Here is a 23,171-nt window from a genome sequence, read left to right as displayed (position 1 = left end):
AAAACTGTTTCTTCCCCGAATTTCGATTTAAACACTATAAATTGTCCAAAAAGTAGGTTATGTTCCATACACTTGAATTCAGGTCAAATTTTCAGTCCAAACATTTGAAAACAGAAAAGTTGTAATTCAGATTGTTTACAAACCAAATCGAAAAACAAAATAACACTCACTAATCACTTAAAACGGTAAAATAATGATCAACTTTGAAAATAATGATGAATTTATCATAACATCGCGGAAATATGATTTTATTTTGAATATGATTATCATTTTTGATTATTTATCAATAATTCGACCTTTCAAACCCTTAAGTTTTCTTAATCTTTTAGGTCGTGTTTATATTTTACAGCTGGCTATGCGTCAGCTTATGAATTTCGAAGATGAGATATTTTGATTTTCCGCAGACGCACTCACTCACTCATTTCCATTATCCACAGACGACGAAAGTCTCAGCTGTTTTTCCAAGGATGAATTATCCTTTTTATGTCGTTCAGCGAGTTTTCCTAAGGATGAGACCTAGTGCAATCGAATTTTTATATCATAAACCCACTATGTTCCAAATTTCGTGAGAATCGATAGAGCCGTTTTCTAGATCCGGTGAAATACAAACATATAAACATCTGAACTCATAAACATATAAACGTCCAAACCTATGAACATCTAAACATCTAAGCATATAAAAAGAAATTGCTCATTCAATATAGGATTGATAAACAGAACTCAATTCTCTGAAATGATCGTGTTTATATTCTACAGCTGGCTATTATACGTCAGCTTATGAATTTCGGGGATACGATATTTTGATTTTCCACAGAAACACTTGCTCACTTGGTACTATCCACAGACGACGAAAGTCTCAGCTGTTTCAGCCAAGGATGAATTATTCTTTAAATGTCGTTCAGCGAGTTTTCCATAATGCAATCAAATTTTTTTATCATAAACCTACTATGTTTCAAATTTTCTTGAAAATCGCTAGAGCCGTTTTCGAGATTTGTTGAATATAAATAAGCAGATATAAAAATAACCAGATAACCAGATATAAAAATATAAACAGACATACAAAAATTGCTCGCTGATAGGAATAGGATACTATGTGTGATCATTCTGGCTGGCTCAGGTTTGGTGTCGATCATCATTGTCAATTCCTGATTGTCAGTATAAGTCGTCAGTCTGTTGTCTTTGTGTTGTAATGTGTCAGAAGTAAGTTGGGGCTGGGGTGAATTAGTTCGTTTGTAGCCCAATTAAGGTTTTTCATAGATGATACTGTAATCTAACACGGAGGTTTTTGTAAGGTGTTTATAAACCAGACTCATATGTTTCCATGAAGTATATTGTAAACCGAACTTGCAGGTTTTTGTAGAGTTTACTATAAATTGCTCGTAGGTTTTTGTGGAGTTAACTGTAAATCGGATTTATAGATTTCATAGAGTTAGCTGTGAACCTGATTTGTAGGTTTTCGTAGAGTTAACTATAAGTCGAAGAGTTAACTGTGAACCTGACCCGTACGTTTTTGTGGGGTTAACTGTAAATCGAAGGTTCAGTAAACTGTGAACCTGATTCGTAGGTTTTTGAAGAGTATATTACAAACCCTAATGTAGTTTAATATGTTAGCAGCCTATAACATGGATAAAGGGCGAGCTATTGCATCTCTTCGATCACAACCATTTGAACACACTTTCAACTGCTTAGTTATAAAACTGGTGTTAGGAATTCGTTAAGAGGAATAGCTGTCAGGTAACCGTTTTGCAAGTCAGACCCTATTCTTACTGGGATGGAAAAGAACTGCCTTTACTTCGCTACCGTTGCTCTGACAGGGGGTCTGAGTTCCAGGGATGAATCTGGTCAGGATCACTCAAAGGATGGAATGACACCACTGTTTGGAATGGATCGAATGGAGCGTAGCTGCTCTGACAGGATTGGACAACTTGAAGCAGCTTCTTGCTTGCTACCATTCGTGAGGATGGGAAGGACTATTGATACAACTGTCAGGAAATATAGGATGGAAGTGCGGTTAATCTGACCAGGATCACTCAAAAGGATGAAGTGACACAACTTTTTAGAATGGATCGAATAGAGCGTAGCTGCTCTGACGGGATTAGACAAGTTAAAGAAGCTTCTTGCTAAAATTTTGGGATGATTCATTGCAGCTATTCGATGAGGTGATTGAGGAATGAGCTATAGCAGCTATTCACTCGCAAACAATCGTGAGGATGAGTTGAATTTAGGGATGAGCTATTGCAGCTATTCACTCGCAACCACTCGTGAGGATTGGTTGAGTTTGGGGATGAGCTATAACAGCTATTCAATCGAAACCACTCGTGAGGATGGGTCAAATTTGGAGATGAGCTATTGCAGCTATTCAATCGCAACCACTCATGGGGAAGATTGAATTTGGAAATGCGCTATTTCAGCAATTTGCTAGCAACGGTGAGGATGAGTGAATAGAGAGATGACCTATTGCAGCTATTTGTTGCTCCCACTCATAGGAATTAGTTCAATTTACAGATGAGATATCGCAGTTATTCACTCGCAACCACTATTGAGGATGGGTTGAATTTAGAGATTAGCTATTGCAGCCATTCGCTCGGAATCACATGTGAGGATAGGTAAAATGAGACGTGAACTATCGCAGATATATGTTAGCAATCACTTGTGGAGATGAGTTGGTTTTAGAAATGAGCTATTGCAGCTATTTGCGCAGCTATTTGCTCACAACCACTCGTGAGAATGGATTAGATTTAAGGGAGAGCTATGGCAATTATTCCATTCCAACCACTCGTGAGGATGGGTTGAATAAAAGGATGAGCTATTGCAGCTATTTGCTTGCAACCACTAGTGAGGATGGGTGAATTTAGGGATTAGATATTGCAGCTATATGCTCGCAACCACTAGTTAGGATGGATGAATTCAGAAATGAGCTATTGCAGCTATTCGCTCGCAACCACTAGTAAGGATGGATGAATTTAGGAATGAGCTATTGCAGCTATTCACTCGCAACAACTAGTGAAGATGGATGAATTTAGGAATGAGCTATTACACATATTCCCTCGCAACCACTAGTGAGGATGGATGAATTCAGGAATAAGCTATTGCAGCTATTCGCTCCCAACCACTAGTGAGGATGGATGAATTAAGGAATGAACTATTGCAGCTATTCCCTCGCAGCCACTAGTGAGGATGAATGAATTTAGGAATGAGCTATTGCAGCTATTCGCTCGCAACCACTAATTGGGATGAATGAATTTAGGAATGAGCTATTGCAGCTATTCGCTCGCAACCACTAATTGGGATGAATGAATTTAGGAATGAGCTATTGCAGCTATTCGCTCGCAACCACTAGTGAGGATGGGTGAATTTGGAAATGAGCTATTGCAGCTATTCGCTCGCAACCACTAGTTAGGATGAATGAATTTAGGAATGAGCTATTGCAGCTATTCGCTCGCAACCACCTGTGAGGATGGATGAAACTAGGAATGAACTATTGCAGATATTCGCTCGCAACCACTAGTTAGGATGAATGAATTTAGGAATGAGCTATAGCAGCTATTCGCTCGCAACCACTTGTTAGGATGAATGAATTTAGGAATGAGCTATTGCAGCTATTCGCACGCAACCACTAGTGATAAGGATGAATTTAGGAATGAGATATTGCAGCTATATGCTCGCAACCACTAGTGAGGATGGATAAATTTGGGAATGAGGTATTGCGAGCTATTCGCTCGCAACCACTAGTTAGGATTAATGAATTTAGGAATGAGCTTTTGCAGCTATTCGCTCGCAACCACTAGTGAGGATGGATGAATTTAGGAGTGAGCTATTGCAGCTATTTGCAGCTATTATGAGTAGCTCTTCATTTATTAGAGATTTTACCAGTTAAAGTGAATAATTAAGTGTTTTAGATTTTATCATACTAACCAAATAGTGCCGTTCAATATTATAATCACACTTGGACCCTGTGAACTGTAAGTAAAGACTTGTGATATCCACTTTATTCGCGATTGAGGGTTTCTAACCTCATTTTTAAACTGTGACAAACTGTTTTTCGGCAGTGTTCTGTTCTGATTGTCTGTGCTTGTGTATACTGATTAAGGAGGGAGAGAGTGATAGATTGATTGACAAGCGACTGAGAATACTGCTTGTTTTTGCTAGAGACTAGGCTTTTGCTCTTATCTGGCTGGTAATTTGATGAGCGGCCTTTCTGTTTCTATCTATAGATATAGACTGGCGTAAATTGTATACTTGGTAGCCGGAGTTTTTGGTTATTTTGACAACGGAATGTTAGTAACTTTTGATTCCGAAACAGCTAATCTGAACTGACCTACGCCAACGATAACTACGGTAAACCGGCCGCGCCAATACTTAAATATACGCACCGGGTCACTTTCTCTTCGTATTAATTTACTCAATCGGAAAAGAATTTCAATTTTGCTTATCTTGGCGCTGTTAATCTCCTTTGACTCACTCTTCCTTTGACTCTTTTGATAAGCATAATCAAAATTCTATTGTTTTTCCTTGTATGCGAATTAGCTCTATACGATTGAAACAAATAAACAGTCAATGAATGTGAAATCGAGTAAGATTAATATGAAATCGACAATAGAAAAGAGCAAAACGTCAAAGGGCAACCCTGCTATTTTATATAATAATGTTAAATTTAGAAAAGGATCTTGCACAAGTAAAGGTGATATTACCTGGCGTTGCCTTGTCAAAAACTGTTCTGTATCGATAAAGACAAATAGCAGTGCATCTATTATTCGAGAAATTAATGGGTCGCATACACATGATAGTCTGGCTATATCATCTATTGAAACCGACGAGGAGTCGCTGCTATTATCTCCGTCTAATGTTGGCAAAGAGATCAATTTCAATGATTCTAATATTTGTGATAAGTCTCAAACAACCCATGAATCTGCCTTGGAGCTTGAGAATCTACAGTTGAGAGATAGGATAAAAGTTCTCGAGGAGCAATGGAGTGCGGCGATCAATCGTTCGATGGAGCTCGACTTTCGACTGATGGAGGTGTCGGCGAGTGAATCGCGAGTGCGGGCTGCGGGAGTTGAGAGTGAGGAGACGTCTTCTCGTGAGGCTACACTTATGGATCAGATTAGTCATTTTCTTAAAAATGAACTTCTGACTGATACGGATATGGACTGTTATTGTAACTATTTGATTGATTCTTTTTCAGGTAAAAATTATGTTGTTCTACCAGCGATAACTAGCATGATAATTAATGATAAAAACGCAGATTTATCCTTCCTTAAGGAAATTGTCTATAAAAATGATATAATTGCTTTTGTGGTGAATGATAATCAGCCTTCCAGTACTGGGGATGGTTGGTGTGGTTCACATTGGAGCATTGTGCTGTTTGATAAAATTGGTAAGGTGTTTTTTAAGCTGGACTCAATGGGTGAACTCAATGATAAATATGCGGAGGCTCTGATAGGGAGAGTAAGTTCGATTTTTGATTCAGATAGGTTGGCTTATATACCTTGTCCTCGCCAGAACAACAACTATGATTGTGGAGTATTCGCCCTGTTTTTCCTTGAGGAAGTGTTCAAGTTTCGTGAAAAAAACAGTATAACTAATTTAACAGAGGGTCTCTCTTTTGATTCTAATTTTAATGCGGCCAATTATAGATGGAGGATTCTTTGTAATTTATGTCAGATACTGAAACCAAAAACAATGTCTAGCAAGTCGTTAGGATTACTAGAATGTAGAAATTCAGAAAATACTGTTCAGGGTACGGCACAAATTTGTAATGACATTCATAATAATTTCTCAGTTTCTAGACAGGTAAGAACTTCTAAAACTAAAAATAGTTCTGTTGAGAAGAAATTAACAAATACTGATCTTGGTAAGCGGAACAAAAATAAGATTAAAATTTTCAGTGACAGTCACGGTCGTGACCTGGTTCACTATCTCAACAGTGTGGATTCAGGCAAATCTAATTCAGTCAGTGGGTTTATTATGCCGGGTGCAAAATTAAGCCCGATTGCCCGTAATGTTGAAAGTGATAGTGCTGATATGACCAGTGATGACCATGTTGTGCTAATGGGAGGGGCCAATGATGTATATTGCAACCAGTCTGCCAAATTTTTGAGAGGTCTGCTCACTGTTCTGCAGTTGTTGGTATTCACTAATGTTTTAGTATCTACAATTCCAGTCAGACATGACCTGCCTGACTGGTCTTGTGTTAATGTTGAAATTAGAAAAATAAATGGTAAAATAAAAAAATTGTGTGGGAAATTTAGTAATGTGAGGGTTATTGATATCTCAGACCTGCAAAGAGATATGTTTACCAGGCATGGCCTTCACCTAAATAGGAAAGGGAAGATGGCACTGGCTGATAAGATTGACAAATTAATGAAGTGTTCAGTTGATAATAGAAGAGTAATTGAACTAGGGTATGGAGAATGCTACTCGGAAAACTAATTGTTGGTCCTGTTGAAATCTTTCGCGATCTACCAATTTCTAAATGCAAAAAACAGGACCTTCAGAGAAATTTAATAGTATGGTCACTGAATATTCAATCCTTAAGAATGAAGCTTTTTGAACTGGAGGCTATTATAAATAAAAGGGAAGTTGAGGTAATCTGCCTGAGTGAGCACTGGCTAAGAGAGGAGGAAATTTGCTTCTATGTTCCTCAAAATTTTGTTTTGGCTAGCTTCTATTGTCGACGTTCTCCTTATGGGGGTTCTTCGATCTTAGTTAGAGAAGGGCTAGATTTTAAACACATTGACATATCATCTTATTGTTGTGAGACTAGTTGTGAGGCGTCAGCTATTAGGCTTAACAAATGGAATGCCCTAGTAATAAGTCTTTATCGTACTCCAAGCTCTAATTTTGAAGAGTTTATCACTAATTTAGAGCGGCTATTAACATTTGTTACCAATAGGATTAAAGGCTTCAAATACCTAATACTGGCAGGCGATTTCAATGTTGATATAATAAAAACCCTAGAACCTAGTACTCAACATTTCTTGAATTTGTTGAGATCATTCGATTTATATTGTGCAAACTCTTCTCCAACTAGGTTCAAATCATGTCTGGATAATGTAATTAGTAATGTTTCTGCTGCATACGTTCAAGTCTCTCAATTAGAACAGGGTTTGATATCGGACCATGCGGGTGTTTGTGTATCTTTTAATCTAGAAAATAAGCTATCATCTCCAAATAAGTGCAATGAAATTGATGAAAGCCCTGGAAAAACAATTTCTATCAGGTTATTTTCGGAGAAAAAGTTGGATAATTTGAAACAGTCTCTTGTGAATGTTTGTTGGAAAAAAGTTTACAAATCCAATAATAATGTAAATGAGGCAGCTGAAGCTCTTTTAAGTATTGTAGTGGAGTGTTTGAATAGCAGCTGTCCTAGATTGTCATTCGAAAGTAGAAGCAAGAAAAAATCTGTGACAAACTGGTACACACCTGAACTTGGAAAATTACACATTTTACTGTTGACATCCTACAGTAAATTTAAAAATACTTTAAATGAAGATGATAGAAAAATTTATAAGAATGTAAGAAAGCTTTACCGAAAAAAGTTGATAGAAGCCAAAATAATAAATAATAGTAAATTTATCGAAAAAGCAAACAATAAATGTAAAGCTGCATGGTCGATTGTAAAAAAAGAAACTTATACTGAAACCTTCAAGAAGCCAATCACAATCCCTCCTGACGTTTTGAATGAGCATTTTTCTAATATATCGAATACAATGCAAAATGAGGTTCAGGAACAAAGTGAAGCATCATTTTTAGAATTTTTGATCAAAGCTCCTAAATCGAAATATAACTTTAAATTGAAGACAGTGGATATGATTTCTGTTAAAGCAATTGTGAATAGAATGAGTAACTCCCGTAGTGAAGATTTCTATGGAATTTCTAATTATTTAATTAAAGAGATAACTGACGTTATTCTGCTTCCCCTCACGTTTATTATAAACCTGATTATTGTCATGGGATGCTTCCCTGATTGTCTGAAGTTGTCCAAAGTCACACCTGTTCTAAAGAAAGGAGATCATAATGACCCTTCGAACTACAGACCGATTTCTCTCATACCTATTATCAGTAAAATTATAGAATTTTGCCTGCTTATACAATTATATGAATATTTCATGAATAACAGCTTATTGTATCCCTACCAGTATGGTTTCCGACCTAATCACTCCACAATTGATGCGGTTGAAAAAATTGTGGACCTAATCTTGCAATGCTTTGAGGAGAAATGTATGGTAGGATCCAGTCTAATAGACCTGAGCAAGGCCTTTGATTTGGTTTCGCATGAGATATTATGTAAAAAACTTGAATATTATGGTATTGTAGGCAAGGAGCTAAGTCTCCTAAGAAGTTATCTTCAGGGTAGGAAGCAAAGGGTTATCATAGATGGTAAATGTTCCAATTTCTTGAATATATATGCTGGTGTTCCACAAGGATCGGTACTTGGACCGTTTCTCTTTTTGGTATTTGTAAACGATTTTAGCTTCAATGTATCAGGTCTTTCCGTGATGTATGCTGATGACACCACCTTAATTCAGTCAGATGTGAGCATAGAAAATATCAATAAGAAGCTTGATGGATCTTTGGCACAAGCTAAAACATGGTATTCAACCAATAAGCTTAAGATAAATGAAGAGAAAATGGAGAAAATAATATTTCAATTGGGACACTCAGCAGGTCTTGACAATGAAGTTTTTAAACCAGTGAAACTTTTGGGTATAATCTTGGATGCTAAACTCAATTGGGAGGAGCATGTTGATGGTCTATGTAAACGCTTAGCCAGAGTAGTATATCTTCTGAGGCGACTGAAAAATTCTGTAAGCTCTGATACAGTAATGATGACATATTATGGTCTTTTTCACTCTCATTTGGCTTATGGTGTTAGAATGTGGGGGAACTCGACAACACACAAGAGAGTCTTCATATGGCAAAAAAAAGCTATTAGGGCTATCCTAGACCTTCCCCAGAGAGAATCATGTAAGCCACACTTCATTAAACATGGTATTCTGACCTTGCCATCTTTATATATTCTATATAATGTAATGCATGTGAAAAAAAGATTACAGAACTTTCCCAGACACAGTGATTACCATACCTATAATACAAAGAATAAAGAAAACATTGTTACCCCTAAAATAAGACTGACCAAGAGTTTGAAAAGTCACATGTTTTTACAATTCGCTTTGTTTAATAAGTTGCCAGTAAATGTTAAAACCCTGCCTGTTAATAGATTTAAAAATGCAGTTAGTTTGATTTTAAAACAGAATGGTTACTATTCGGTCGACGAATATTTAAAATCATGATGATGTTTGGTGCTTTGAAATGTAGTAAATGTTAGTGTATAATCAGTAACAGTGTGGTTTTCCAGGTGTTTATCAAGTAAAATAATAATAATTACAATAGCCTGCTTTTTTATAATATTTTATTGAATTTTTAAATATTTTGATAGTATTGTATTGTAATGTTTCCTGACTTATATTTATTATTAAGTATATTTGAATATGACTTTTTATGTGTATGTTTGTATTCTAAAGCTTTACTGCATATTGACACTGCCTATTGCGATTAATTTTGTTCAACGGCAATAAAGAATTCTTATTCTTATTCTTATTCTTATTCTTCTTATTCTTATTCGCTCGCAACCACAAGTTAGGATGAATGAATTTAGGAATGAGCTATTGCAGCTATTTGCTCGCAACCACTAGTGAGGATGGATGAATTGGGAATGAGCTATTGCACCTATTTGCTCGCAACCACTAGTGAGGATGGATGGATTTAGGATTGAGCTATTGCAGCTATTCGCTCGCAACCACTAGTGTTGATGGATGAATTTAGAAATGAGCTTTTGCAGCTATTTGCTCGCAACCACTAGTGAGGATGGATGAATTTAGGAATGAGCTATTGCAGCTATTCGCTCGCAACCACCAGTGAGGATGGATGAAATTAGGAATGAGCTATTGCAGCTATTCGCTCGCAACCACTAGTGAGGATGGATGAATTTAGAAATGAGCTATTGCAGCTATTCGCTCGCAACCACTAGTGAGGATGGATGAATTTGGGAATGAGCTATTGCACCTATTTGCTCGCAACCACTAGTGAGGATGGAGGAATTTGGGAATGAGCTATTGCACCTATTTGCTCACAACCACTAGTGAGGATGGATGGATTTAGGATTGAGCTATTGCAGCTATTCGCTTGCAACCACTAGTGTTGATGGATGAATTTAGAAATGAGCTTTTGCAGCTATTTGCTCGCAACCACTAGTGGGAATGTATGAATTTAGGAATGAGCTATTGCAGCTATTCGCTCGCAACCACCAGTGAGGATGGATGACATTAGGAATGAGCTATTGCAGCTATTCGCTCGCAACCACTAGTTAGGATGAATGAATTTTGGAATGAGCTATTGCAGCTATTCGCTCGCAAGCACTAGTTAGGATGAATGAATTTAGGAATGAGCAATTGCAGCTATTCGCTCGCAACCACCAGTGAGGATGGATGAAATTAGGAATGATCTATTGCAGCTATTCGCTCGCAACCACAAGTGAGGATGGATGAAATTAGGAATGAGCATTTGCAGCTATTCGCTCACAACCACTAGTGAGGATGGATGAATTTAGGAATGAGCTATTGCAGCTATTGGTTAGCAACCACTCGTGAGGATTGCTTGAATTTATGAATGAGCTATTGCAGCTATTTGCTCCCAACCACTTGTGGGGATGAGTAGATTGAGGAATGAGGTATAGCAGCTACTCGCTAACGATCACTTGTGAGGATGGTTAAGTTGAGGATTACGCTATTGCAGCTATTCGCTCGCAACCACCCTTGAGGATGTGTCAAATTCAGGGATTAGCTATCGCAGCTATTCGCTAGCTACCACTGGTAAGGATGGATGAATTTGGGAATGAGATATTGCAGCTATATGCTCGCAACCTCTTATCAGGATGGATGAATTTAGGAATCGCTATTGCAGCTATTCTCTCGCAACCACTAGTGAGGATGAGAGAATTTACAAATGAGCTATAGCAGCTATTCACTTGCTACCACTCGTGAGGATGGGTTGAATTTAGGAATGAGCTATTGCAGCTATTTGCTCCCAACCACTTGTGGGTATGAGTAGATTGAGGAATGAGCTATAGCAGCGACTCGTTCGCAACCACTTGTGAGGATGGTTAAGTTGAGGATTGAGCTATTGCGGCTATTCGCTCGCAACCACCCTTGAGGATGTGTTAAATTCAGGGATTAGCCATTGCAGCTATTCTCTCGCTACCACTTTTGAGGAGGAGTGTAGGTTCAGGAAGTAGATACCTATCTATTGAACTGGTATTGTCCAGGGTTTCAAATAAAATCAGTCAACCAAAATAAACTTTCATAAAATCGTATGAGGGAGCATATGGCTTAACACCTAATGAATACATAAATTATTATTCATCATTTTATATAGACAAAATTGACCAATTAATTCAACTTATCTCACCTTATAATTCTCCTAATTCAATCGGTTGAGGAGGAAAATGGTTAAGTGGTTAATATTAGAAAGAAGAGTAATTAATTTGCAAATTAATCAATCAAGTGAGCAATCAGTTGATGAATCAGTTCAAAAATAAACTACTATTTGGCAAAGCAAAATAATTGAGGACCTATTCAAAAAGCCAAATTGAAACTAACCTGAATCGCAAATGAAGATCTTAGTTGGTTCATCTGTGGGTTCGAAATCGTAGTACGGTCTATCATCAGCCACAGCAGTTGAAAGATTTATAGCTGTTGATTTAATTCTTACCCTTTCATAGTATAGAGAAGGGTTGTACTTTGATCGATTGAAAACAACATCGATAACAAAACAAAACATTGATAGTACAAACTATTTGATTTTACCTGTAATTAATTGAAAAAGAGAGTAGGACACTACCCGTACTACAATAAGGAGTTTGGGTTGGAAGGAAGATAAGATACGGCCGGCTGAACGCTGATAACAAAATCTATTTTTGACTCACTTTTCTATCTCCATGTCTTCATTGAAATAAAACTCCACAGATAAAATAATATAAGAAGGGCGAAGAAAATGAGACCCTTTCACTGTGAACAGTAGACCTCGCGCAGTTATAAACCACAGCCTCCTCTTATACTGTCCATCAGAGTAAATCCTGTCTGTATGTCTTGTCGGCGAGATATCGGTGTGAAAACGGCTAATGGCTGTTGGGGTTGGTGTATCGGAAATGCTAACATCAAAATCTAATCTTCTTCAAGACATACTGGCAACAGGCCAGCCCGAGTTCAAAGCAGAGAAAGGTCAAGAGACAATACTATGTTATTTTAGTTATTGATTGCATGTGCTATTGCATGCAATCATATAGTTATTTACTATTGTTCATCAATAGTTCATTTAATAGTGCATAAAAATTGCATTCAATGAGGCATGTAATTAATTGTCCACACATCAGCTGATTTTTCATCAAGTTACATTGAGATATTGAATTGTATGCGTCATGCAATCCACTTTAATCCACTCGACAGCAGATTTCAAGCCGATCTCCTGATGACAAATGATTTTGTCGGAGAAGGCTTCTTCTCTAAGTGCCTATCCGTTCTGGATGTTGGCTATCAGCATGGCTATCTTGATTTTGTTGGTTGCGATTCAGAAGAGTTCTACTGATGTTTTACCGAACCACTTCCTCAGATTCGCCAACCAAGATATTCTTCTTCGACCCGGTTTTCTCTTGCTGTTTATCTTGCCTTGAAGGATCTCTTGGAGTAGCCCGTACCTCTCTGTGTTCCTCATTATATGTCCGAGGTATTGGAGTTTCCGGCATTTTATGGTGTTAACCAACTCTGCTCCCTTTCTCATGCGCTGTAGTACTTCTGCGTTCGTGACTTTTTGTGTCCAAGATATCCTTAAAATTCTTCTGTAAAGCCATAGTTCAAATGCTTCAAGTCTTCTGGTGATTTCTTTGTTCAGAGTCCAGGTTTCCACACCATACAGCAAAACAGAGAAAATGTAGCAACGCATGAGTCGGAGCTTCATTTCTAAAGACAAATTGTGGGATTTGAAGAGTGAGCTCATTTTAACAAACACTGAACGGGCTTTTTCGATGCAACACCGGATTTCTTGAGAGTTATCCCACTTCTCATTAATAATCGTTCCTAGATAATTGTACTGCTTCACTCTTTCTACCCTGACTTGATCGATGTAAAGGCTGGCTCCAGCAATGTTCTCTTTACTCACTATCAGAAGTTTTGTTTTCTTTGTGTTTATTTCTAAACCATACTGTGAGCTTATTCTTGTTACACTGTCCATCAACAGTTGTAATCCTTCAAGACTATCTGCAAACATGATGGTATCGTCCGCATATCGTATATTATTCAAATTTGCACCATTTATCATGATTCCTTCTTCCATCTCACTGAGTGCTTCTCGGAAAATAAACTCAGAGTACAAATTAAACAAAATAGGAGACAAAACACAACCCTGACGCACTCCTCTCAATATTTTCACTTCATCAGTGTGGCTGCCATCAACTCTTGAAACTGCTGTCTGATTCCAGTACAAGTTTGCGATTATATTCAAGTCTTTGTTATTCATTCCTATTGCCTTGAGTATGTCAATCATTTTAACATGTTGAACCCTGTCAAAAGCCTTCTCATAATCAATCAAGCATGCAAATACATCACAACTAACATCTCTGCACCTTTGGAACAATACTTGAACACTAAATAGAGCCTCTCTTGTTCCAACAGCATTCACAAACCCAAATTGGTTTGGTGAAATCTGCTCTTCACAAAGCCTATATATCCTTCTGTGAATTATTTTGAGGAATATCTTTAAGAGATGGCTCATCAAACTGATAGTCCTGAAGTCACCACAGGTTTTAGAACTTGCTTTTTTGGGAAGTGTGACGAATTCTGACTTCAACCAATCTTCTGGAATTACTCCTGATGAGTAAATGTTATTGAATATTTTAGTCAGCCATTTAATACCATCCTCATTCAGCAATTTCAAGAATTCAGCTTCTATTTGGTCTGGTCCGGCTGCCTTTCGGGGCTTCATATGTGAAATGGCTGCTTGTACTTCCTCAACAAGGATTTCTGGCCCTTCTCCTACAAATGTATCATGTTCTTCTCTAACATCATGGAAAAGCTTCTCCAGATATGATTTCCATAGCTCCTTCTTCTTATCAGTATCAATGATGGTATCTCCTGCTTCATTTACCAGAACTTTACAATTCTTTTTATTGTATTTTCCTATTACTTCGCGGACTTTCTTGTGAACGTTGAAATCATCATGCTTGCTTTGATGGTATTCGATATCACAGCAATTTCCTAATAGTTCCCTCTCCTTTGCCATCCTGATTTCCTTTCTTATAATGTATTGTATTCGTCTATATTCTGTCGCATTTCCTTTATTCAACCTTCTTTCCTCCATCAAGTCCAAAATTTCTGTTGTCATCCAAGATTTCTTCTTGATTCTTTCTGGCTTCAATAGCTCCTTCTTAACAGATTCTACAGCTTTCTGAATTTTTTTGAGTTCTGGCTCAACATTATCACAATCATTTTGTTGGATTTGTGCATGGAGCATTCTTGATGCTGCTTCCTTAACAAATGGGACATTCTTAATGGGAGAAGGCTTAGTTGTTGAAATTGTGCTAGGCCCTGAGGTCTGCGGATTTTTATCTGATCAATAATGTGATCCTAATTCTAGTGGTTTGAGGGTCTCGGAATTAAAAACATAGATATGCGGTTGACTGACTGCTCTTATAATAATGAGAATAATAATATTATAGAGGATATTACAAAATACATCTTCACATGGATAATCTAATAATCAATCTGTCTTTAAGAGACCGAATACACATGTCTTTAAGAGACCAAATACAATATGTCTTTAAGAGATCAATTAATACTCATGTCTGTAAGAGACCAAATACAATACGTCTTTAAGAGACCAAATACAATACGTCTTTAAGAGATCAAATAATACAAAACGTCATAAGAGACCAAATTTACGGGGGCACATCTGATATTGTAGGGGGGGTATCATGTACTTATCTGAGATCTGTCGTCCTCGAGTCCGGTGTCCAAAGGGTGATGGATGATGATGGAGGGTGATGGCCCCCAGGCAACGGGCTAGTGGCGTCAGATCGAAGATTGTCCTTCAGCCCCGCACGGCAAGGTCAGATGTCCGATATCACCGGCCATCTCAGTCGGCGAATTCGTAAACCCTCGTTCTAAAGCAAGGCATATTTACAGCACGATCCTCGAATGAGTATTCAAGAATACACACACACACACCACACACACACACACACCACACACACACACACACAACACACACACACACACACACTTACACACACACACACACACACACACACACACACAACACACACACACACACACACACACACACACACACACACACACACACACACACACACAAAAACCTGCAACACAAGTCACAACTACTTAGTAATGCTAGAATAAATAACATACTAAATATTGTATTCAATGAATGATTTCTCAAGAAATCATTTAATGAATACAATACATACAATTTACATAAATATTATAGGTTTAAATTTTAGAATTTGGAATCTATAATGAATGGGATTATGAAAAGAAATAACTAGTTAAAAGAATGATGAACAGTTACAGAGTTGCAGCTGATGTACATCAGTGAGTATTCCAAACTTTACTCACAATTACAAAATTCCAGATATAAAAATGACTGTATCAATAAAAAAAAAGAATATACTCCATTTAGTATAACTTTCTTGTACATTAGGATATCGTCATACATCTTAGATGTAAGAAAATTGAGTAAAATTAAAATTATCAAAATAAAGACAATACAACAATACTAGAAAATATTCATTACTCACCCTTAAATGGGTTTTCGACTGTCACTAATCCATAGTAATAAAGTAATAAACATAATAATAAAGTGCAGCAGTCAACCGCTCTGAATTAAATAAAATACTTCATAAATAAGTTATTGAAGAAAAGATAAGCGATTAAAACTGATGGAATACATGATTCCCAATTATTTAATTCTAGTCTCCAGGAGAGAACAAAAAACTGTCTGGAAAAGACATTATTCAATCAGGCCAATAAATAATTAAGCTCAGAAAACATGTTTGTACTCTACAGAATCTAAAATCGGTCTCTCGTTCAGGTCTCCAAGTCGACCGAATCAGGCTCAAAAATAGGTATCAGGGCTGGCAATGTTATACATTAAAAAAAAACCAAATTACAAAGGACGTGTTGGGTATGACAATAATTTCCTCAATAGAACGAGAAAGGAATACAACTAACAAAGACAGAATACAGGAAAATTCCCTCGGTCAAAGTAGAAGACTCAGCAATAGAAAGAACGTTCAACTGATTTTTTATAATGATTTTGCATCTACAACAATTCTAAGTACTTTAGGAAAACGTTGGAAAACAATAGAGGAAATATTAGAATTTAATCATGTAATGCGCAGAATGACATCATGAAACTACTCCGATACTGTGAGAAAATCACAACGTTAATCCAGCACTCTAATAAAATTTTATCTTGGGAAAGTTATAATTTCGAAAAAAAAAATTTGGCACAATTTATGATTAATAATTCCATAGTCTGATTTTCACTTTATTATTGGCGCTAGAAGGTATGATATGATCTCAATAGATTGTAAAAGTGAAACAGACAGGATAAAAGAGTAGAATAAACAAACAGTATACATTCTTGATAGATTAAGTAGTTTGAGTAGATGAATATGATAGCATTTATTCCATCAATCCATTTGAAATTCTAATAAATTGTCATTGGAAATTGAACATGATTTTTCAAAAATGGTTGATTATTTGTCCAAACTATCGAATTCTCTTCCATGATAATCAAATAGTGCGATTTATTCTGTTAAGTTTATCGGGAAGACTACTAAGGATTCCTTCTTTCAACATATTTTTCCTTTCAGTATTGCAGTTCTTAATAATTGTTCAATAATGTTGTTCTAGAATGGCGTTCATTCAGAAAAGAAACGCCGTGCACAATCCATTGAGAGCTACTGCTAACCGTTGAGTAGAAAATATGTCAATATTATTGTTGAAGACTCAATAATGATGATTGCGGGCGGGAGATTTAGGTGAGTCTGTTGGGACTGAGTACTTTTGGAACTGGGTACACTTTACGTGGTGGAAAAGAGCTGAAGATGTTTGATTGCGAGGGTGGGGAGTGGCGGTCCACTCGAGAATGTCTCTGTAAAGCTTTATCGACTGACATAAACAAAAGGGTGTCTGCATTGAGTAGTTGGGACGCACTTTGGCAGTACACCACACTGCAACACTAATTAGTTTGCCGGCAGTCGAGTGCCGGTGCTGTCACCACGATGAAGGGCGCGAGGGAGGGGGTTACGAATGTATAATGCAGGGAGGCACTCGTCGGAAAGGCTGTATCAATAAAAAAAAAGAATATACTCCATTTAGTATAACTTTCTTGTACATTAGGATATCGTCATACATCTTAGATGTAAGAAAATTGAGTAAAATTAAAATTATCAAAATAAAGACAATACAACAATACTAGAAAATATTCATTACTCACCCTTAAATGGGTTTTCGACTGTCACTAATCCATAGTAATAAAGTAATAAACATAATAATAAAGTGCAGCAGTCAACCGCTCTGAATTAAATAAAATACTTCATAAATAAGTTATTGAAGAAAAGATAAGCGATTAAAACTGATGGAATACATGATTCCCAATTATTTAATTCTAGTCTCCAGGAGAGAACAAAAAACTGTCTGGAAAAGACATTATTCAATCAGGCCAATAAATAATTAAGCTCAGAAAACATGTTTGTACTCTACAGAATCTAAAATCGGTCTCTCGTTCAGGTCTCCAAGTCGACCGAATCAGGCTCAAAAATAGGTATCAGGGCTGGCAATGTTATACATTAAAAAAAAACCAAATTACAAAGGACGTGTTGGGTATGACAATAATTTCCTCAATAGAACGAGAAAGGAATACAACTAACAAAGACAGAATACAGGAAAATTCCCTCGGTCAAAGTAGAAGACTCAGCAATAGAAAGAACGTTCAACTGATTTTTTATAATGATTTTGCATCTACAACAATTCTAAGTACTTTAGGAAAACGTTGGAAAACAATAGAGGAAATATTAGAATTTAATCATGTAATGCGCAGAATGACATCATGAAACTACTCCGATACTGTGAGAAAATCACAACGTTAATCCAGCACTCTAATAAAATTTTATCTTGGGAAAGTTATAATTTCGAAAAAAAAAATTTGGCACAATTATGATTAATAATTCCATAGTCTGATTTTCACTTTATTATTGGCGCTAGAAGGTATGATATGATCTCAATAGATTGTAAAAGTGAAACAGACAGGATAAAAGAGTAGAATAAACAAACAGTATACATTCTTGATAGATTAAGTAGTTTGAGTAGATGAATATGATAGCATTTATTCCATCAATCCATTTGAAATTCTAATAAATTGTCATTGGAAATTGAACATGATTTTTCAAAAATGGTTGATTATTTGTCCAAACTATCGAATTCTCTTCCATGATAATCAAATAGTGCGATTTATTCTGTTAAGTTTATCGGGAAGACTACTAAGGATTCCTTCTTTCAACATATTTTTCCTTTCAGTATTGCAGTTCTTAATAATTGTTCAATAATGTTGTTCTAGAATGGCGTTCATTCAGAAAAGAAACGCCGTGCACAATCCATTGAGAGCTACTGCTAACCGTTGAGTAGAAAATATGTCAATATTATTGTTGAAGACTCAATAATGATGATTGCGGCGGGAGATTTAGGTGAGTCTGTTGGGACTGAGTACTTTTGGAACTGGGTACACTTTACGTGGTGGAAAAGAGCTGAAGATGTTTGATTGCGAGGGTGGGGAGTGGCGGTCCACTCGAGAATGTCTCTGTAAAGCTTTATCGACTGACATAAACAAAAGGGTGTCTGCATTGAGTAGTTGGGACGCACTTTGGCAGTACACCACACTGCAACACTAATTAGTTTGCCGGCAGTCGAGTGCCGGTGCTGTCACCACGATGAAGGGCGCGAGGGAGGGGGTTACGAATGTATAATGCAGGGAGGCACTCGTCGGAAAGGCACTCACTCACTCACTCACTCCGTGTGCTTTGCGGGTGTGCCTATCCACGGCCTGCTAACTGCCTACCAAACAACGCAACAGATCATCGTTGTGTTGTTTGCAGTTAGCCACTGTCCAACTGTCCTGCCTGTCATATTCATTCGCTGCTCGCCGCAAAAACTCTCTGTCAAAACAGTTACTATTCGATTTCACCCCCGCAACCATCACCAGCCATCAACTCATGTGTCGATTGAGCAGTGCTCTCAAGTATGCCAACAATAAAATTGGTGCTCCCATGTTATTCTAACAGTTATTCTCATTTATTATGCTGAATAGTTTTTTAGCGGCACAACACTCACGCCTAAATATTATAGGTATCTAATATTTATGCCATTTTCTATTTTGAGTAAAAAAATATGGTAGTTTGTTTTATCTGGAAAGTGAAATAGTAAATGTAACTGTGCTGAATATTCATACTTTTACACTCTATACAGAGTGTCCCACCAAGGTTGTAACAGCCGTTGACCATGGATTTTATTGGGCATTTCTAACATAAAATGTTCAGTAAACTTTTTTCCTATCGACCTTAGTATTCGAGATATATCGATTCTTCGATAATTTCACAATATACCTACTTCCGGTCATTAAATACTCAATAACTCGAAAACCACTGGTCGAATTTCAATTTCAAGGGTATTGTTGGGACGAGAAAAACATTTCAAACAAGATAATTGTAATTTTATTTGTTGTAAGATATTTTGTAGTTTTTTATTAGGGCTTAAACTTGGAAAATAGCTATTCTACAAATTCAAAGTGAAATTTCAACCGTTTTTTCTCGGTTTTTCTCCAGTTATTTATAGTGGTTTCAATAATTTAAAAACTACTCAATTCAATAAACTTTCGAATGAGTATAAATTCGAGGAGGTAAGCTGCATGATAAAGAGTTCAAAACTGCTAATATCTGGAATGAACACCTCCAAAATGAGGAAATTTACAAACAGCATGCTTCAAGTGATGATCCTAAGGGTGGGATAACCTGATTATTGCATTATTTTCTGTAGCATAAAGCCTAGATCCTATATGAATCTAATACTTATCATACACTTCTACAAGATCCAAAAAAATTTATTCATAGAATGAATAAAAATTCAAAGTAGATGAATGACAGAATTAGAAAAAAACTGATGGCAATCATTCAGATGATAATCGAATTACATGTCATGCTCACTGCTTACAGGAATTCAAAATAGCCTTCATTTTTCTCTGTGCAACTTCTGCTGCCGTTCATCAAGCTTCGAGTTTCCCGTCTCACTTCGTTGGGTCGTCTCTTCATTACTTTAAACGTCAATCGAATTCTGAGAATCAGTTCCTCCCTGGTCTCTACAGGTTCTCTGTAAACTTTATACTTTCCAGACCCCCCCAAAAGTAGATGTCCATTGGATTAAGATCAGGAGAGCGTGGTGGCTAACTTACGGGTCTACCTCGACCAATCCACCGCCCAGCATAATTGTTATCAAGCCACCCACGGACGTTTCTAGCATAATGAGGGAGGTAGCCATCCAACTGGAGCCACATATTCTGCCTCAAATTGAGAGACACGTCTTCCATCAATTCGTGGAGCTTTCAGAAATTCCATATAAACTTCACCATTTAATCTTGCAGGGAGAATGAAAGGTCCATGTATTGTAAGATTGTAACGTATTAAAATTCGATAAGCAAGCAAAATCGCTAATTGAAAGAATTTTATAGGTCTGGAGCAAAACAGCTATTCTATTATCGCCAAATGCGATAGCAACAAGTGAAAGATTAGATAATAACGGGTACCATGGCTAAAATTAGAACAGCCGAATAGAAAATATTTTTATTTGTTATTTATTATATTATATAGAGTATTGAAATTTGAGGTTAGGCTATAATACCTACTGATCGGCGACCAAATAATCGATCAAGCCGCATAATGTGAAATCTAGCCAGACACCTTGGCAAAAATTTGTTGTAAACAAATAGTATCCAACTAGAGGATTTGGAAAGCACATGGCTACTTGTTGTGGAGAGAAAAACAGCTTATAACATTTGAAAATATTTATTATCTGTAATGAGCATGAACAAATACACCGAAAAAAAAATTAGAATATTATGGAAGTAGGATAGTCATAGGCGAATGGATACATTTGTGAATTTGCATGAACAAATCAAATCACAGTAATCGATGGGCGGCAATAGAGAGCCGATTAAAATTTATCTATAAATATTTTTATAAATGATAAGAATTTATAAATTATCACTACAGTACTCAGTTTATGTATCAGATATTGTCCGAGTAATTATAAAATATAATACCTAGGATATAGGTAATAATTTAGCAGATTGGCACGGACTATTTGATCTTTTTAATGGCGTAGTAGTGAAATATTTGAATGTATGCAATTTTGTAAGTCGGAAATAGGATTGTAGAAAATAAGGGTAGGACTTGCCCACTTGCCTGCCAGACGCCACCATGGAACGACACTAAACTTTATAGAGCACAAGTCCCTTTGTTAAATTGTATGTTTGAAAGACTTAAGATATAAATTCATTAATTGATTTTTTATAAGACTTAGTGATGCTGTATCAAAGCGTAAGTCATTAGATATTATTTATTCCCTTGGAGAAGACGACTTTGGCCACCAAAAAATCCAGGATGACTGGGAAATTTGGATCGCCACCAACATCTTGTGAAATCCAGCACGTGAGTAATAAATTATCGAAATATATAAAGTTAGGGTGCCCTCAGTGCTTCGAATGAAACAAATATAAAAAGCTAGCTCGTCGGAAAGATTATAAATATTAAAAATTATCATAAAACTTGCGCAAGTCTTAAAAAGGTACAAAAACATATTTTATTGGATTAGAGTTGTATCAAATTTATGTATCCAAAGATGCACAGATTAAAGGAATATTCAAATTCAATATAATGAATAAATGCTCACTCAATCATTAATTTTATCAGCAAATTCTAAAAATATAAATGTAGCTCTTGTCATTGGATAAATTAATTTATCTATTTCCACCAGAGGCCGAACCTTAAGCCCTGAGAGATATATTGAGAAATATACTGAGATCTATACATATCATTATATTTGAGATTTATGATTTATCAATTGACTATTTTTATGATTTTTGGAAAGGAGATATATGGGAGATTTTTAAATCAACAAGCAGCAGCAAGTTGATATCTGAGCTGCATAGAATAAATGCATAAGATTAATGAATTGAAAGCACATGGTAACGTTTCGTGCTAAAGAACTAGTGAGCTAATCTGTGATATTTTTTTTTATATATATTTGTTCTTATTTTTATTATTTTTGCTTGTTGCTCTATATATTTCTACATTTATTTGTTCGTTGATATTTTCTTGTACAATATATGTATCAAATGTTTATGGTGTATCCTTTATTTGATTCTCCACTCCCATGCATAACCAATCTCATATTATTTATCAAGTTATCAGTATTGAAATTTTCAGAGAATTACCATCCAACTTCATTCTTCACCAAATAAGTTGGTTTAGTCAGCGATATTCAGCATTGATAATCAAATCTTTGGAAATAATACGTTCCAGAGATTTATATAAATTGTACAAGAGCAGTGAATTGCGGGAGCTCCTGAGCGAGCCTATAAGAATTTTGTCTAAGTTGTATTCTAAGAACCACAACCAGTCATATAATTTTCTACTCATGCTTTACCGACTGCAGCCAAGCCAGGCAAACCGTTATTCACAAAAATAACGTTACAGTATTTGGAAACGTTATTGTGGAAATTTACAGCACCAGTTCTTGTGAACGTACTTTTATCTGTGATCTGTCCATAAAATGTTTGAAATACAATCTTGTGCTAATATTCAACAGCAAAACTGCATTCTTGAGACAGTATCAGGTTCATTCAACTCTTGAAGTGGGGTATCATGAAATGATCAAAATTTATTGTTCTTCAATATTCCTTGAAATATCATTCTTGAAACATCCAACATCCCAGCTGCCCGCCGAATGCAAGATCCAGGATTTTGCTCGAAATACTTCAGAATAAGA

The 23,171-nt window shown here is 36.4% G+C and overlaps 1 protein-coding gene across 6 annotated transcripts in view; it reads left to right on the top strand.

Annotated features, from left to right (window-relative positions):
- The window catches only part of LOC111054923 (trypsin-like), a 90,049-nt gene that overhangs the window by 59,061 nt on the left and 7,817 nt on the right, over positions 1 to 23,171 (top strand). Inside the window, exon 7 of one of the 6 annotated variants that reach the window (XM_039439033.1) lies at positions 16,989 to 17,111. The exons of the other annotated variants lie outside the window; for them this stretch is intronic. Within the exon in view, the coding sequence (XP_039294967.1) occupies positions 16,989 to 17,045 (57 nt within the window). The 3' untranslated portion in view covers positions 17,046 to 17,111. Of the gene's footprint in view, positions 1 to 16,988; positions 17,112 to 23,171 lie in introns of those variants that run through there. 6 annotated transcript variants of the gene reach the window in all.

The sequence above is a fragment of the Nilaparvata lugens genome, chromosome 1, assembly GCF_014356525.2.
Source record: "Nilaparvata lugens isolate BPH chromosome 1, ASM1435652v1, whole genome shotgun sequence".
Lineage (NCBI taxonomy): Eukaryota > Metazoa > Arthropoda > Insecta > Hemiptera > Delphacidae > Nilaparvata > Nilaparvata lugens.
The sequence above is the reverse complement of the archived record's forward strand: the minus strand, read 5'-3'. Positions and strand labels throughout refer to the sequence as shown.